An 18,170-nucleotide genomic window follows, 5' to 3' on the forward strand; every position below is an offset into this window, starting at 1 on the left:
GCCCCAGAGCAGGAATGGCAGTGTTGACCCCGGGGTGACAGGGCTGGGGTTCTCCTGCCGGCTGCAGACCTGGTGCTGGGGACCCACGGCACTTTTCAAATGACAGACTGGAACACACCGCCCTTGGGATTTTTCTGGAGTGCTAGGACCTCTCCATAGCAACTTCTGAATCCAGTCCTGTCTCTCAAACACTTGGACTTCAATACTGAGAAGCGAAGCTTGTCCTGAGTGGGCACCAAAGCGGTGGGATTTATGCTGAGGCTGAACGTCCCATACATTTTACAACCACTTCCAACAGACTGCTCTTCCACTATTTTGATTACCTTTTCTAAAATATAATGTGGTTTTAATTTTTTTTTTCTGAATTTTCTAATTTCCCATTAAATTAACCCTCTCCATGTTGTGGTGGTTTGACCCTGGCTGGATGCCAAGCGCCCACCAAAGCCGCTCTATCACTCCCCTTCTCAACCCGGCAGGGGAGAGAAAATACAATGAAAAAGCTCGTGGGTTGAGATAAGGGCAGGGAGAGATCACTCACCAATTACCATCACAGGCAAAACAGACTCGACTTGGGGAAAATCAGTTTATATTTATTACCAATCAAAACTGAGTAGGAGAGAGGAGTGAGAACATGTGTAGGGTAATGAGAAATGACACCAAATCTTGAAACACCTTCTGCCCACCCCTCCCTTCTTCCTGGGCTCAACTTCACTCCCAATTTTCTCTCCCTCCTCCCCCCGAGCAGCACAGGGGGACGGGGAATGGGGGTTGTGGTCAGTTCATCGCACGTCGTCCCTGTCGCTCCTTCCTCCTCAGGGGAGGGCTCCTCACACTCCTCCCCTGCTCCAGCGTGGGGTCCCTCCCACGGCAGACAGCCCTCCATGAACTGCTCCAGCGTGGCTCCTTCCCACGGGTGCAGCTCTTCACCAACTGCTCCCGCGTGGGTCCCTTCCCTGGGTGCAGCCCCTCAGGAGCAGCCTGCTCCAGCCTGGGTCCCCCGCGGGGTCCCAATTCCTGCCAGCAAACCTGCTCCAGCCTGGGCTCCTCTCCCCACGGGGCCACAGCTCCTGCCAGGAGCCTGCTCCGGCGTGGGCTTCCCCCGGGGTCCCAGCCTCCTTGGGGCACATCCCCTGCTCCGGCGTGGGCTCCTCCCCGGGTGCAGGGGGATCTCTGCTCCCCGGGGGCCTCCATGGGTGCAGGGCACAGCTGCCTCGCCATGGGCTGCACCCGGGGTGCAGGGGAACCTCTGCTCCGCGCCTGGAGCCCCTCCTGCCCTCCTTCTGCAGTCACCTTGGGGGCTGCAGGGCCGTTCCTCTCGCGTATTCTCGCTCCTCACCCCAGCTGCAGTTTGTGTCCCATTTTTGTTGTTTTTTTTTTTTTTCCCCCCCTTCTTAAATACGTTATCCCAGAGGTGCTGCCACTGTCGCTGATGGGCTTGGCCTTGGTGGGTCCATTTTGGGATCTGGCTGGCATTGGCTCTATCTGATGTAGGGGAAGCTTCTGGCAGCTTCTCACAGAAGCCACCCCTGTAGCCCCCCTGCTACCAAACCCTTGCTGTGCAAACCCAGTACACATGTGACTAATTATCCAGCTGAACCTTCTGGAGGAAGAGATGTTAGCTAGTTTTTGTAGCATGGTGTTGACCTGCAATATTTTTGAAAACTGCATTTTGCATGCAAGTTTCTTCTTTTGGGTGCTCTGAAGCTACAGACCAGCAGATCTCATATCCTCCAGGCCTTATCTTGTGGTTTATCTTTCTGATGCTGCTTCCTCTTCTTCATGTGTTTAGCCCCGAGAGTTTGTGCACAAGACTGCACCAGTTGTGCACTCCAAGTATGGCAGGAGAAGAGTCTGGTTAATCAAAACCTCTGGCTAGATGGGCCATGCAGAAGAGGGCATTTGCTTTGCCTGGGGGAGGAAGAGAGAAGCCATGCATCTCATGTAATGTTCACACCATCCAACTTCAGAGACCATCTAGAATCGCTTGGAGAAGTGTAGGTTCCCAGTTTAGGTGTTCTGAGTCACTCTTGGGAGGAAACTACAGCTTGCTATTAATGATAGAGAAACTTGGGCTTCTATTTTAGGGATTTAAGTTGAATGCCAGTGTGAGTATCCCCTAGATGTCACTGAGAACAGCGAGGAAATCCTGTGGGGAAAGGACAAAGCTGAAGTTTGCATGCACCTACCATCTTGCAGGTCCATTTGGTCACTGAGAATGCAGAGGAGGGGTAGGCATGATTGTTTTCCTCCTTTCCAACTCTTTTTCACTGATGTTGAGGGTCAGCTGCTTATTTGTACCCAACTGTTCCAGTCAAGGCTTTGGAAGAGACTGTCCGTTAGGAAAGGCAGTGACTGCTCCCGTGCAAAGAGCTTATGGATGCGATTGGGTTAAAGGGGACAATCCAAACACAAATCTAGCTCTGTCCGAATTCACCCCGCAGCAACGTGCCCTGCCCAGAGGGGTGAAAACCTCCCATCTTTGCATGCTTTTAGGCAAACATCTGCTAGCAAGGATGTGGATATATTTGAATTCTGCTTGGGACAGGAGAGATGAAATAGGTGATTCCTTGAGATCTCTCCCAGCGTTGTTTTCCATAATCCTTCTAAGAGCTCCTGCCTCTTAGAGGAAATTAATTTTTTTGGGTTGTTGGCATTGCTCGCTATCCTGTTGTCAAGGGGAAACAGGGCATGTGGTACTGCTTGAGTAGCACTGGATGCTGGCATAGGTGTCTTTCACGTACTGTCCACAGTGGCAATAAGAACCTCTCTGCTTCAGAGGTAGATTTTCAGTTCTTCAGCAAAGGTTGTCCTGTCTTTGAACTGCTTAAGGCAGTGATGAGAAGGAAAGGCCTTTTCAGTAGCAAAGGTTGGGTTTGGATGAGCTTCACCCCATGATCAAGCAGAGTCTATGATCTCTTAAAAGCCATAAAAATACTATTTTGAAGATATTCATTGAACTTAGTGGTTCTGGTTTTGTCCTGCTGCTTTGCATGAAGCCAGATTTTTTTTCAAGATGGAAATGATATTTTGCACGATTGTGTGATATTTCAGGGAGTTCTAAGCAGAACCCTTGTCCTTCCTTCAAGCGAAATGGAAGGGAAAGGAAAAGCTTTTAGGAAAGATGAGCAGTTGATTTATGTAAATGATTGTCCACGTACTCTGGATAACTGATCTGTACTTGTTTCATTAGAAGTCATTGCATTTAGACATGTTGCAGCCCAGGGGTATAAATGAGACAAACCCATTTCATGTCGTAATATTCCCACATTCTGAAGTCCTCTGGGGTCCTTGGAGGCAATGGGTGCCAGATAAATGAGCGACCTACTGCTGCATTCACCTCATATAATTGAGAGCAGTGGCACAGGTCATCAATTTCACATGTGCATCTTCCATGGACTGCAGGGAGGCTGAGGTATATTATTTTGTTAAAAACCTGTTCATGAGAACTCAGCTAAGTCTTGGGGTCAAAGAGCAAATATAAGCCTTTTTCCTTCTTTTTTTTTTTTTTTCTTATTTTTTCTATTTTTTTCCCCAAGCACCTGTGTATTTTGGACTTACCTTGCTGTAAACAGTCCTTAGGAAACCTGGTTTTTTACACGGCTCTTCAGCACACTAATTTGTAGTCATTTTCTCAAAGGAATGTGCCTGACTGGTATTTTGGGGTTTTTTTTATTGCCATCTTAGCAAATCCTTCCCCTGATGTATTGCTTCTCTAATATATCTTTACAAAAGGCTCAAACACTTCTGAATGAAAACCAGCCCCTAAGTAATCAGTAGCTCATTTGCACATCTCACTTCGTTTCTCTTGCTTCCACCACGTTAACAACTCAGTCCTTCATCAACAAATCTGCTTTTTTCTGCTGCTTGTGTCAGATAGTCGAATCCATTCGGCACAACCTGAGGCTGCGGTGTTTGAAAGCACCTGAGGATGTCGGTCACTCAGGCCTCAGTTTCCCAAGGCAGCAGCTTGCCCAGAGCAGGTCATCCCCAGCTCGGCAGGGGTTAAAACTCACTCTTCAGCCAGAAAGTTTGCACCTTCCTGCAGCCGGAGGTTTGGGATGCTCAGGCAGACCGGCACGGCCGGCTTCGTTCGGGACCTTTGCAGAGAGCAGTCTTGGTGGCTGGAGCGGCTGGCGCAACGGCTCGGTGGTTTGGGCGCTTCCCCAGGAAGCGGGAGCCCGGAGCGTGGGCCTCCTCCGCCACCGGGCTCAGCCCACGGCTTCGTGCAGGCTCCCCAGCCACCGTGCACTGGTGGGCGGCAGCTTTCTGCCCCCGCCAGAGCCGCGGTCCCTGCAGACAGGAAGGCGACATCCCTCCGACCCGCCTCGGCTGCTGCTGAGTGCTGGGGTCTTCGTTTAGTCAAACGCGGGGGGTTAAAACGAGTAACAGGGCTGGGAGAGAGGAGGGAATATTTCCTTCGAGTCGGAGCGTCAGGGACTCCTCCTTCCCCGTCTCCCCGTGCAGCAGGAGGGGGAGGTAACTCAAGTGGACTGAGGCTTCAGTCCCTGCCTGCTGCTGCTCTCCTGAAATCACCAGGGAGGTCCACAGGGTGCCCCCGACCCGTCACAGCTTGCGCTGCACGCCTGCGCGTGCTGGTCTTCTCCTTGCTTCTCTTTAACGCAGGAAAGCGGTATGGAGAGGGGCTGTGGTTCAGCACAGCCAACCCAACCTTCCCCTGAGTTTTAACTTTTAAAATTTGGGTGACTTTCACTCCTTTTTTTTTTTTTTTTTTTAAATGAAAAAGAAGCTGGAATGATAAAGTTGTTACTGGACTACACAGGAGCTGCTTTACAATAACAAACGTATGTTCCACTTTCCTTTTATATTTGAGTTTTGCCGTATGTGTTTTCTTGTGGTTTCTGAGTCAAAGGAGACATTGTTCTCTAGCCTAAGCTTCCCATGGGGCCCCGACTGTTAACTGTATGTGACTTCCAACATTCAACTAATTCCTTTGCGTATTAGTGAAACCAGAACCTTTGAAGGAAACTCAAAACCAAATCACAGCTTGATACCGTGATTCACACTCTCACAAGAAGGGCTGGGCTGGAGATGCGCTCCTGCTGAAGCCCAAACCAGCCTGCCCAGGAAGATTTACTGTTGAGGGCACGTCGGAGGAGTTGAGTTTGTCCTTTTCTGCCCATCTTCCCAACTCTCTCTGTTCAGCAAAGGTGAAGTCCGAGGTCTGAGACGAAGCCCTGTGCGTTTGCACTTTTGTGGGCAGGCTGTGCTGTGCAACATCGTTCTACCATTCTCGTGGCCTTCGCTTCCCTTTTCTAGCGAGCGGGAGCCTCGCGCAGGCTCTCAGCAGCTTTTGGCGCTTGCAGGGATTTCTGGCGCCAGGTCGAGAACAGCGTATGACAGATTGACTGTATGTTTCACGCCTGATTTACCTGCGGGACTACCGGGCTTGTTTGCACAACTGTGATGATTGCAGGTGCCTCTTGAGCTTTGAGCTGTTGGGTCACAGATATATTTACTGTTGTTACATGTGCTAATGCAGGGAGAGGTGTACAGTGCTGAAAATGCAGATTTTAGGTACATCTTGGAAATTCTTTTCAAAACTAGTGTCCTATCCAATGTAAGCGTAGGTCAGTCAGGATCCCTCATGCTGTACTGCTAGCATACTGGTAGCGTGGCTGTACCTTGAGATCTATCTATTGAGAAAGCTCAGTGGAGCCATTGGGGAAATGAAATTGCTAGATAAATCAAAAGTAGTATAGGAAAACATGGATGAGCCTGAAATTTGCTTTTGTTTAGATGAGAGACTGGACTGAAAAACACAGAATATCAAATATGGTATCTAATAAACCAAGATTAGAGGAAGAGCTGATCTGTATGTTTTCTCTAACTAATGCAAGAAGAGAACTGTTGGATAACAGTGAGGCTAATCAGCTACTGGGAGAGTTTAACTGGAGATAAGTTGCATCCTCTGTTGCTTGAAGTCTTTAAACTGGGTCTGAATCCCCCTGTATGAAAGGGACGCTGTCACCCAGATGTTACGGCTGAGTGAGTGCAGCTCGCCCCTACGAGGGCCCTGCCTAAGGACGGGCAGGATCGCTCCACGGTGCCGTTGGGATGCAGCTGGCGTGCAGAGGTGCAGGGCAGATGATCAGTGAACCATGTACCTCAAGGGAGCTGGGGGATTTTCCCATGGGCCAGCCTGCTTTGAGTTAGAGATGAAGGAAAAGTTCTCGTTGAAACTTTTGAGCCCAATTCAAAATACATCGCTTCTGATGGAAAGTAATTTTGGCAGAGGTGAGGGGAAGGAGGGTATACCAACCAGTTTGAGGGTGGTGCCTGTGAGATGCAGGCAGCCTGGGTTATTCATTGGATTAGGAATACGCCTGGATTAGGCAGATGTAAGATTTAGGCTACTCTTTCATGTGTGATCTCCCTGCAGGACTGTACATGGGGGAGTCAGTGCGCAGTAAACCAGAGTTCAGATTTATGGCTGTTTGCCATGAATGTGGACACTTCCAGCGCAGCAGTAACGCCTACGTAACTCATCCTGTTCAGAGCGCGCCTGAGTGTCCGCAGGAGAAGTTCATGCAGGGTGGATAGTGTCCTGTAAACTCAGATCTGAGCTCTCTGTTCACAGGCTTCACCGTCCAGCTAAGCCTCTAGCTCTTCTCTTCCTCTCTCAAGAGCAATGTCTATGTAATTGGAAGAGCCTCGTGCCATGCAAGGACTCGCACCTGGGTCTCCCGCGTCCGGGGGCAGCATCGTGCTCACCGGGCTAATGGCTGTTTGGGGGGAAAGGGACTGGGCTTCTCCTGCTTGCTGCTGCTTTGTGAAAATTTTCTAGGGTCTCTATTTCATTCTGAATCAACTGTTGAAACCTTGGTGCTTCCAGCAGACCCGAGTTATTCTCTCTCTGAGCATGCCTCGTGTTGTGGGTTTCAGCATGAGAAAGAAAATGGGGAGGAGAGAGGCTCCTGGAGCTTGCTTTTATTTCTATATCCCCCCCCCCCCCCCCCCGCCTTCTTTTTTTTTTTTTTTTTTTTCTTTTTCCCAAAAATGCTTTTTGGCCAAGATCCTTTCCAAAACCTGGCTGACATTCAGTCAAATAGCCAGTGCCTGAGCAAAGGCCGTGGTATGATTCCTGGAGGCCCGGCACTAAGCCCTGGCAGAGGGCTCAGCTCTGGGGACTTGGTTCAGTGCAGTCAAATCAATCATCTCGCGCTGAACTGAGTAACTCCAAGATGCTCTTGCTGCAGTCAAATCAATCATCTCGCGCTGAACTGAGTAACTCCAAGATGCTCTTGCTGCTACCGCTGTCCCCTCTTCCCCCTTCTCTACATGGTTGCTCTCAAGCTTTGTGCCACATCTCGGTTGTGCAGCGTGATACTCCCGGGGCTGCACCTGAAGCATTTCTGCTTGCCTGTCTGCCGGGAAGGATGAACTGACTGTGGCAGAGGAAGCTGCAAGTTTAGGTGATAAGAAAGCAGCTCTGCTTTCTGCCCTCCATTCTGCTCCAGCTGGACTGAGGCCAGTTCCCACAGTGCCTCCGACAGCTGGCAAGGGACCGACTTCACTGGTGGCAGAAGCCTCGTGCTGAGAAGCTCCCCTGGTGTGATTCTGTCGAAATCAGCAGATTTGCACCTTCTGATTTACTTGCGGCAGAGGGAGTTTTGTCGTGCTGGAGGAAGTTTAAATCTTGTGTCATGAACGTGCATGGAAGCTCTTTAATTACACAGGTGGTTTTCTTGGTAGGAAAAAATTCATATTTTCACCCAGATATGAAAATCTGATCTCCAAATCCCCATATCTGTAGATGTGCAGTAGTCAGACGCATAGTGCCTCTTCTTTTAAACTTTCAGCCGAGATGGTCAATGCATCTTGAAAACAGGATCAGCTCTTCATAGGGGTAGGGAAACTGAGGCACAGAGAGGAAACAACTTGCTTACATTGCAATGTAAGGTCACTGTCAGGACAGTCAGGAACAAAACCCCCCAACTGCCTTCTCCCAAGAGCTGCTGTCTCTGTCCCAGACCTGTATTTTAACCCCATGTGAAAGCAGAAATCCCAGTTAGACACTGGGAGTCTGCTTGTCATTTACTGTAAGGAGCAGCAGAGCAAATGAGATTCAGTCCTTGGAATTTTGACAAAATTGTCACCAAAATAAGAAACACTTAAAGTTGAGTATAATAAAAACTCATCATTTAGCAGAATCAGACGTTCAAAGGATTATCTTTGGAGGCCTTTATACTGCTTCGGTAAGGAGCAAAAAGAACCAAGGCAGAAATTTCCTTCTGGTTTGCATTCTCTTGCTACGTCCCAAGTACATTAAATTGAACAAAAACATGTGACAAGATTCAACTTTGTTGCTCAATGTCAGCTCTGACTGAAGTGGGCCGGCAAGCTGCGACATGATACGGTGTCTGGATGAGGTCTTTGTCTTAATTACTGACGGCTATTGATGTGCCACTCTCCCTGAGACAAGACAGTCAGATCTTCCATCTTGGTTAGGAGTATTGTTGAGTACAGACCCTCCAAAAGCTCCTTGAAATTGTTGCAGTCAAAGGTTATTAATTATGAGAATTAATGATCAAATTCAAGATGCAGAGTTCCTTCCATCAGGAAGATCAGAAACACTGCGCCAAGCAGGGGCTCTTCCGACAGGCACGTCTTCCTCTTGACTGCTGTGGAGTGTCTGAAAGCGCTTGCTGGCACGGAAAACCGTGATGAAGAGTCAGAGCAGGAGAACAGTTTGTGGTGTCAAAAGCTTTGAGAGACAGCTTTAACCCTACAGCCCCTTGCTGTTTCTAGAGGAAGGTGGGCGTTGGGCGAGCTGGGGCTCCATCCTAGGGCAGCCGGTGCCACAACCGCATGCTGCTCCTGGCGAGCCTTTCGGTGCTTTCTTATCTTCTGGTGTACAGCAGGAAAAGGGAAGCAGTAGGAGGAAGCGATTTCTCACGTGGCTTTGTATTTGCTTCTAATTAACTGTTGCCCGTCAAACTCTGTTTTCCCACTTTTCACTACCGGCTGGTGGTGGCCTGCCTGAATCAGCCCAGCGCTGTTCTCAAAGCTGACCACACACATGCACGCCGCATTCAGGGGGAAGCTGGAGTGACTTCCACGGGGAGATAGCAAGTAATATGCGGCGGTTAATGGACTAAGCCTCATGTTACAGTGAGCTGAAACAAGCAAGAGAGCTGATTACTTTCAAGCAAATAAAATCACCAAGACTAGTGAATTCATTCCCCAATTTTATACTTTCCTTCTGGCAGTAGCTTGCGTTGTCTAGACAGGAAGATGCGTGCAATCAGCTCTAAAGATGCAGCTTTATACCTCCCAGGGGAGAAAGACCTAAATTCTTGACAAGCAAGGCTCTGTTGGGGTGAATGGAAAACAAATTATTCCCTTCTACTCTCTAAGGCAATCGGCATCCATATCGCACAGGGCAACGTTCTCACTGGGGCTCTTCAAAGGTGCCCGTAAGATCTGCAGATGCTCCTGCTTTTGTCTCACAAAGCCCATCACTGTTTGCATGCGGACTTTCAGATGTGCAACACCCAATCTAGAAATCCCCAGGCATATTTGGCTCTGAAACCCACCAATTAAAAAGGCAAAGGCAGAAGCTTGCAATACTAGTGGAAACAGAGGTGCTGCAGCCACCGAGCAGTGTTACCGCACGTTTGTGCCATTTGCAGAATGAGGTCATCAACCCCTGCAGCAAGGCAGAGCGCAGGGGGACGGGGACCTGGGGTTTCTCACTGCGCTTTGGCTGCTCGTCCCCTGCAGGACCCAGCAAATCACTGCACCTCTCTGCCCTGGCTTCTCCATTTAAGAATAAAAAAGTTATTGTACTTACCTCCCGGGAATCCTCCTTCCTCTTGCTAATAATATAAGTCTATATAAAATATAATAATGTTTAAACTCAAGTAAACGTGTCCAAGATTCAAAGACCTGAATTCCAAAGGTTTCACTAAATTCCCTCTGCATATGCATATGTTGTATCTATAGGTGACCACCTACAGAATCTTTAAGGAATTTGCCTTTCTTTCTGACTTTGCAGTCAATTTATCACTTGGTTACCAGGCAGCATAACTAGGCAGTGTTGCAGGCTTCACTTGTGCATAGAGATATTTGTGCAAATAGAGATTTGCTGTTCATGCAGCACAGCGAAGGTGAACCTGTGTTTTTAAATCCCTACAGCTGGAGGCGATGTGAACTGTGTGGATGCAGGGTTTGGTTCATCTGAACACTGGAGTAGGGACTGATTTAGGTGTGAATTTTAAACTCTGGCTTTAAGTGCTTGTATATTTGGAGCTGGGGGTTCAGTTTGTAAGAAGACCTGAGTTTTGAAGTAGTGCAGGAAAAAAAAATGTGTTGTTTCCTATGCCTGATGTGTGGTCTCGATGGCTGCGGTTGCCGGTACTGTCACAGGAATTGTGTTCAGGCGGGTAACTGGGCTGCCAATACACAGCAGCTGAAGGCACCTCTGCTCATTTTTTGCATGCAGAATTACACACGTGCCTTCCTGAAAATAGCACTTAAATACCCCCCTGCCCTGAATTTAACTGATATTGATCCACAGATGAAGTGCAGAATGAATGAATTTTATTTATGCAGAGGTGAGTTGATGATTATAATCATGCCACACATTTCCATTTTGTTTAGAAACCCAATCATAGCAGCAAACCAAACAAGAAAAGTCTCCTTGTTTTCTGAATGATGTTATTTGTTTATCTGCCAAAGTGCTTTGCATTTCCTCAGGTCACAGACCAGCCCATGTCTGGCTATGTTAATATTATAAGAGTTATGCAAAAGCAAAGTTTAAGAAAAATCTTTCAACTGAAAGAAATAGGATCTTAAAATCCCAAAATAGAGTATGGAAAGGTACACATCATGTCTGGCTTCTCTTTCCCCTTGTGGCAAATGTGACTCAAAGGAGTTGGGTTTTTTCCAGCTCGATCTGTATACAGTTTGGGGGAGTTTTATTGTGAATAGGTCACCTTATAATACACAAAAACATTTCCTTCTAGAATTCTGTATTCATAAATCTTTCTCGATTCTTACTCTCTTGAAACTGAAATCCAGATGATTTCGTTTGCTTCACGGAAAGATGAGTAAGGGAACACCTTGGCGCGGGGCTGGTCCTCTGTTCTCGTCTCTGCTGAAGCTCCCGTTGCAGGGCATTGCGTCCTCCCCTCGGGCAGCTGCAGGGCGAGCTGCTGTCTCCCTTCCCGTGTGATGAGCGGAAGAGTAGGACTGAAAAACTGAGACTTTCGAGCGGCTAGGTTGTTGCTAAGGGAGGAAAAAAATGAATTTTAATGTTGTTATTTAAAAATTGTTTTAAGTCTTCACTTCTCTGTAGGGTTCTTTAAGGGTCACTTTTACTCCATTGCCCTGCCAAAGAAAAGATCAGCGTTATGGTTAAATACTAAAGCAGCTGCCTGGCATAGTGGAGGTGAGCGTTTATGGAGAGTAACAGTCTCTCGTTCAATTTTGAGGAGAGACATATATCTGAAACATAGCTTTAATGTATTCTTTCATTCTAGCTCACAATTAATTTTTCTATCTAAAAATGCAGCACAAAATATTAACTCATTTCTGTCCCTGCAAAGTAGGGTTAGCATCACTGTTTCCCTGTTACAGATAAACGGAGAGGTTATATGACATGACCAAAGCTATGTAGTAAATTGGTGGCAATGCTGGGTGTAAAACTCCGGTTTTAAAGTTCCTGGAGCATTTCTGTGGGCTGTCCGTCTTCATTTTTTGTTTCTAAGTCATCCTGATGTGTTCTTAGCAAATGAAAGGTAAATGGAAATGCTTATGGTAAATGATCACCTATATTATCCTTTAAAACATAATCAGTTAACTCAAGGTAAGGACACACCCTTTTAAATGGGGATATTTGACTCTTTTACATATATTTTTCTCTTTGTATTGGCATTTTATAATGCTATTTTGATTTTACAGTGATGTCATCCCAAAGCGTATGCCATAAATTGCCCAATAATTATGTTCCTTCCTTCCACTGGTCAAACAACTGATTTAAAATCTGGTCCCGTGGAGGACCAGAAGGCCTTTTACTATGTGTTTTATACCCCCTCATCCAGCAGATGATACAAACATTGCCATATGAACAGGCAATCAATTCCTCTCTTCTTTAAGTATGTATACATTTATACAGACACATACCCACAGACATACGTATTATTAGAAGACCATGAATAGCTCTGTCTTGGGAACTCATTCTATACATGAGCAAACACCACTTAAAATTACTTTTAAAGGTGGCCAAGTATTAAAAACTGTGTATGTAGCCAGTTCCGTTACAGCTGCTACTGACTGTGCTCACTGGGGGCAAATTTTCTTTTGTAATTTATTATCTGTTTTCCTCCATTCCAGTCTCCCACCTATAACTCTGGGATTTTGTTCTGCCAGGGTAGAGCGAAAGCTGCTTTGCTCTCACCGTAATAACCGTTCCAGTCCAAAGGATCCTCTCGTCATCTTAGCTGGATCCACAAAGAATTACTCTGTCAGGCATGACAATAAACATGCTCAGTACTTAAAAACTACTCTTCTCCCTCTCCCCTTGTAAAGACAAGATGGCTTTTGGTCATATAATGGCTTTTCATTGAAGGCCAGGAAATCTTGGATTTTGAAAGTACCATATGTAGGATGAGTTTCAGTACGGCTCCCAGAGGACCCGGGCTTAATGGGCCTCCATGGATAAAAGGGGGCGATTCCTACATTTATGCCTGGTCCCAGTAGATCTACCATTTTGACCTCTGTCGCCTTTCATCTTCTATACACTCTATACATTTCTAAATCTCCCCATGGCTGCCATCGTATTTATCACATTCTTGGCAACGCTGCTTCTCCGGTACCAACCCTTGTGCTTGGAGTCCAGCTCCACTCCTTCTCCACCTCGCTTCCAGAGCCAACTGGCATGTTTGCACAAAGCCTCGTACCCTGTTTTCCTTCCTCGCAATCTCCCGAAGTGCTTGTGCGAGTGAGCTATCGTAGGTGTCTGAGCTGCGGCTGGGCTGGAGTCTCTAATTCTTTCTTGCACAACCCCTTCTTAAGGCCTGTTGACTTCAATGGCGCTATTCATGTAAGCGGAGGCTGCAAATTCAGGCCCTTGGGTTGTAAGGTCTCTGGGGCATAGACCCTCTCTTTGTATGCCTTGCAAATATTTGCTAGATGAGTAATGATAGCTCAGAAGAGTGAGTGTCGCTTTACATTTGCCATACTGGAGGAAGGTTGCCAGGATTGCATTGATGCTGCATGTGGTCCCCTTCTAGGGGGGAATTAATCCTTCTATGCAAAGATACCTCCTGCTGACTGGTGAAAAGAAAAAAGAAAAAAAAAAATGGTTTGGCCATGAATACCATTAGCTGAATCTTCCTTTTCTCTGATCTTGCAGTACCATTTGATTTGTATGGCTTCATCAAGGTTTTGTATGTGGACAGAATAATTGAAAACAAATTTAGCATGTCTCAGACCATAAAGTTCCCTTTCAGCTAGATCGCTGGCTATGCGGTAGATAAATGTCTGGTTTTCATTTTTGGTTATGTGAGAAATTTAGAATGGTTTGATTTGTAATTTTCAATGTTAATAAAGAAGGAGAAATTTCCTCGTCTCCTGGGCTATGGAGGCATTCTGGCTTTCTTGCTTCTCTTGCAGCAAATGCTGTTTATAAAAATGTTATTTGGTACAGAAGAGTCTGTTATGTCCTTGAACCCTAGAGGCCCCAGTCTCTAAGGTCAACTAAGACCTCCTTATGCCAGGTACTGTACAGTCACAGACCAAAAATGCCGTCCCTACCTGTACAGATAGTATTTTAATGCAATGCAAGAGGAACGGCTGAAGGTGAACCAACTGGGGGAAGGATGAGTTTCAGAATAGTAAGTCGATGCTCGTCCACATAAGTGATTTCAGGAGAACAAGAACATATTTCCTTTTAAGACTAAGAATTCTGCAGACAGGGAGATTTGTAGGGTGGAGATGTAGATATGAAAAGGGAACATCCTCCCTGGGGGAAGAGGCTTGATGGGCAGACAGTGCAGTGCTCTGAGTGTTTAAGAAGTTGATGCTGGTGTCTGGGGCTGGATTTGGGAAGTTTGGGAATAGGTGTTGATAACTGGGTAGAAAATGAGAGGTGAGAGGGCAAAGAGAAGAGCAGAGCTTTGAAGATGAAGGCAGGCAGCTTATGTCTGGTATGAGGGAGACGGGGGAAGCTGGAGAGATGTGAAGCTCAGGGTGAATTGAGCAAGGTGAGAGGTTGGAGGGACAGTCCTTCCAGCTGGGTTTGAAATGGATGTGAGCTGGGGCAAGAATGCATGTGCCACGGCCAGAGAAAAGGGATGTGACAGGGATCATTAATTTCTGAAATGTTTATACATCGTTTAACATTTCAGTTCTCAAAATCGCAGACACGTTTGCTAGATACTTCCTGTTTGGGGGTGGGGGGAAACCTTATTTTTTAACTGCAGTTGAAGTAGGAATCATAAGCTGAGCTGAGGCAAAGTCATTTTCCTGAATGTTAGGCTGGACAGAAACTAGAGTTTGCAAGTTGGATGTCACACAGGGACTGATTTAAAGCTCCCTATGTCAATGGGCATCTTCCATTAGCTTTGATAAGGTCTGGAGAAGGTGCATATGGGAGTACCACATATATACACCACGTATATAAATGCAAGTGAGAGACTTTCTTCTGTCTTTACCATGTTTCCTGCTGACAGGAAGCAGGAAGCGCTGCCCAAGGCTGCAGGTGCGGGGAGTCAGCTCCGCTTTGCAGCTTTATCCACCCCACAGAGAAAAATCTTTTGAACCTTATTTAGGAATCAGTCACTGCAAATTAAACAGGTGTACTCAAAAATACACCTTTTGAGGGGATTTATCAATCTGTTTTGGAGACAGCCAACAAATTTCTGGTAATGGAGAGCTTGTCTGGAATTTCTTCTTCTTGATAGATCCTTCTTTTTCTTCTTGATATATTTAGTATTATAACCATTAATTACATGTTTTCCATTAGCTCCCTTCCCTATGTGTCATGTACTCCAGCAAATACTCTTAAGAGGATGTCTGTCTCTGAGAGCGGGAGAGAGTCTGTACTATGCATATCTTTATGTCTGTATATGTCTCCATATCTGTATATATGTCTATATCTATTTGGTTTCCTGACATGAAGGCATGGCAAGCCCTGTGTGTGATACTAGATTTTTAATCTCTTGCCAGCTTCACGGTTACATGGAGAACAAACCCTTGGGTCTTCAGATCTTCATTGGGACAGCAGACGAACGGATACTTAAACCTCACGCTTTCTATCAAGTCCATCGCATTACAGGAAAAACTGTCACCACCACCAGCTATGAAAAAATCATTGGCAACACCAAAGTTTTAGAGATCCCATTGGAACCCAAAAACAACATGAAAGCAACGTAAGCATATTTCTTTTTATTAGCAAAGTTGAGGAGGATTAAATTGTCATGTGACGTTCTTTCTCCTTGGGAAAGGAGTCACTTAAATGAATAATGATGCCTGCTCTGGAGGGAGTCCCTTTTCCGAAGCATCGGGATGATATACGAGTGTGAGACCCTTTTTACAAAAGCATGAGCAGCAGTTACAAGCACCTGGGTTAAAGCTGCTTAAAGAGTTACCATTCATCAGCTGACCACGCAGGCATTTTTGCTCTTTACCCCAATTGCTGCGGTGACTATATTGTAATCATCTGTCATCTTCAAAGTCAGTTTTGTAGGGCACTAAGGAAAACGAGACTCGAATCTCAAGTCCTTATGCTGCAGGGATGCAATGAGAAGCAAGGAGCAGCAGACAGCAGAGGAAAGGTGTACTGTTCATTTTACAACATTTAATGGAATAGAAAACATCTCTCCTCAACTCAGCCAAGTGCTCTGGCCATGAAATCGCACTCTCTTGTTGTAATAGGTTAACAGAAAAGCAAGTACAGACACATCTTTTCTGTATTACTCCTTCCAGTTTTATGGAGGCAGAGGGATGAAGTGGGCACCAGTCTGAAACTTCAGGCTTGAATGTGTGCCAGGCAGCATGAGAGTGATTGCTCTGCAGAGGCAAGAGCTGTATCTCCATCCTTCAGAGGATACTGACAAAATTGGAAGAGCAGCTATGTTTTTAAGCCCCCCTGCTTCATCGCAAAATCCACATTCTTTCTTTATATATCTTTCTTCAGAAAATATACCTCATTCCTCCCTTTCCTTCAAGCCTCTCCTTCCCTCTGCACCCAAGGAGATAAATAAAAGTCCGCATCTTAAACTTAAGCAGCCAAGTGCTGAATGGAACATGACTGTCTGTTCCTAATGAGTAACCCTGGAGTAATAAACCCCTGCACACATGCAGGGGCAAGGAACAGTGTGGGTGTAGGAAACAGCTTGGGGTTTATGCCTCCCAAAATGTGATTTTAATTCATATCAAAAGAAGAAAAATGGTATGTCTTTAAAACTGATATCAAAATGGGTTGGCAGTGCCTCTCTAATATCAGTGCACCCTCCAAGGACTGCTGCTGAGCTGAACATCTCAGATTCTGTAAATATTAATTGGCACATTCTCTTAATGTAGACAGGCATGTTTGCTAGGTTACACTGGACTCTTAAGAAGTTAACCTGCACTTACAGCAATATTAAGTTGCAATGCTGGTTTAAGCAATCCTAATCCTTTCATTGCTGCTGAACCCCATCCTGCTCCCTACGTCCTCCCTTTGTGCAGGGACAGGGTGAATGGGAGCAGAGGACCATTCTCTGCACTGCCAGGCTATTGCCTTGGCTGGGAACAACATCCCAGGGCTTTGGAGGATGGCACGGTGACCTGGGCCAGGGCTGGAGAGCCCAGGAGCAGAAGCACCTACCTTGTCCAAAAGGAGGGGAGAGCAGTTTGGTTCTTGCTTTGGAGTTGAATTCAACGCTTGCCTGTACAAACCATGGGGAAAACGTGCCTGGCTGGTGCTGGCAATTAGCTGGTTCAACTGCTGTGGTTCCCCGTGGAGCTGAACGAATTTGCCCACGTGCAGGCCATAGCTGCTGTGCAGTCTCTGGGCACTGAGCTGTTTGGAGAGCTGGTGGTGGAGGCTTTAATGCTTCCTAGCTTGTGGAGGGCTCTGGCCCAGGCTCAGCTCATTGCCTGCCCCCGTGTGCACTTTATGTTCTGGTTCTGGTTCACTCTCCCTGTCCCGGGGGGCCAGGGCGGGTGCTGCCATGTGCACTCTTGTGCTTAGCACAGGAGGGAAATAAGACTCAGGGTTACAGTGTTTGGAGAGTGGCTTCAGCTGTCCGCAGAGTAAAGGCCACCCTAGCTGTCGGCTGGGACGTGCCTGGGACACGCTGAGCCGCCAGGCCCAGACTCTTCAGGGAGGGGTCCAGCAGCATCCCTCGCTCGCTGCGTGTCTGGGATTGCTTCCCCTGTAACTGCTGAAATGGCAATATCTGGTTCCTAAGCAGAACAAGTATTTGGAGCTGCTCTTAACCCGGAGAGCGAAGAAAAACAGCTTAATTCTCCTGCCTGTCACCTATTTCCAAACTGCTCAAGAGCAGAAATGTTAAGCTAAATGGCATGTGTGTTTGGCAGCATTGACTGCGCGGGGATTTTGAAGCTGAGGAACGCAGACATCGAGCTGCGCAAGGGAGAGACGGACATTGGCAGGAAGAATACGCGTGTCCGGCTCGTCTTCCGCGTGCACATCCCTGAGTCCAACGGCAGGATCATTTCTCTGCAAGCAGCATCAAACCCCATCGAATGCTGTAAGTATCCGAGATTTGCTCCTTTTCCATCTCTTGCAACAATGATCGTCTTGTCCCTCTGCTCCAGGCTAGCACTGAGGGGATAAAACCCGATGTGCTCGCGTAGGCAAACGCAAGGTGCTCTGCTCTTCCTGCGCTGGCTGGGTTTGTGCCACCATTTGAGTGACCTGCGGCTCTTACCTATATGCATTCCCTTCCCGAAACAAGCTTTGGCAGCAGGTGGCTCTTCACGACGCTTAGAGCTTCTGAGGACAGCAAGGGACTTCGGGGCTTTTGCAAATTTTATTTATTAGTGTGTTGCTTCTGGATCTTTCTGGCTAGCAGGTCTTTTCTGGGAGCAGGGAGCCAGTGTGGGTGTGCGTATAGGGGCGTATATACATTCTCCCTGTTTGTGCATGACCACGCAAACTGCCTGCCTTCCTGGGAGCGGTTTTAGTTTGAGTGGAG

The 18,170-nt window shown here is 46.9% G+C and overlaps 1 protein-coding gene across 1 annotated transcript in view; it reads left to right on the forward strand.

Moving 5' to 3' along the window:
- NFATC2 (nuclear factor of activated T cells 2) overlaps window positions 1-18,170 on the forward strand; it is a 90,527-nt gene that overhangs the window by 13,980 nt on the left and 58,377 nt on the right. Inside the window, exons 4-5 of the mRNA XM_075721359.1 lie at window positions 15,193-15,395; window positions 17,551-17,723. Of these exons, the coding sequence (XP_075577474.1) occupies window positions 15,193-15,395; window positions 17,551-17,723 (376 nt within the window). The remainder of the gene's footprint in view (window positions 1-15,192; window positions 15,396-17,550; window positions 17,724-18,170) is intronic.

Source organism: Pelecanus crispus, chromosome 14, assembly GCF_030463565.1.
Source record: "Pelecanus crispus isolate bPelCri1 chromosome 14, bPelCri1.pri, whole genome shotgun sequence".
Lineage (NCBI taxonomy): Eukaryota > Metazoa > Chordata > Aves > Pelecaniformes > Pelecanidae > Pelecanus > Pelecanus crispus.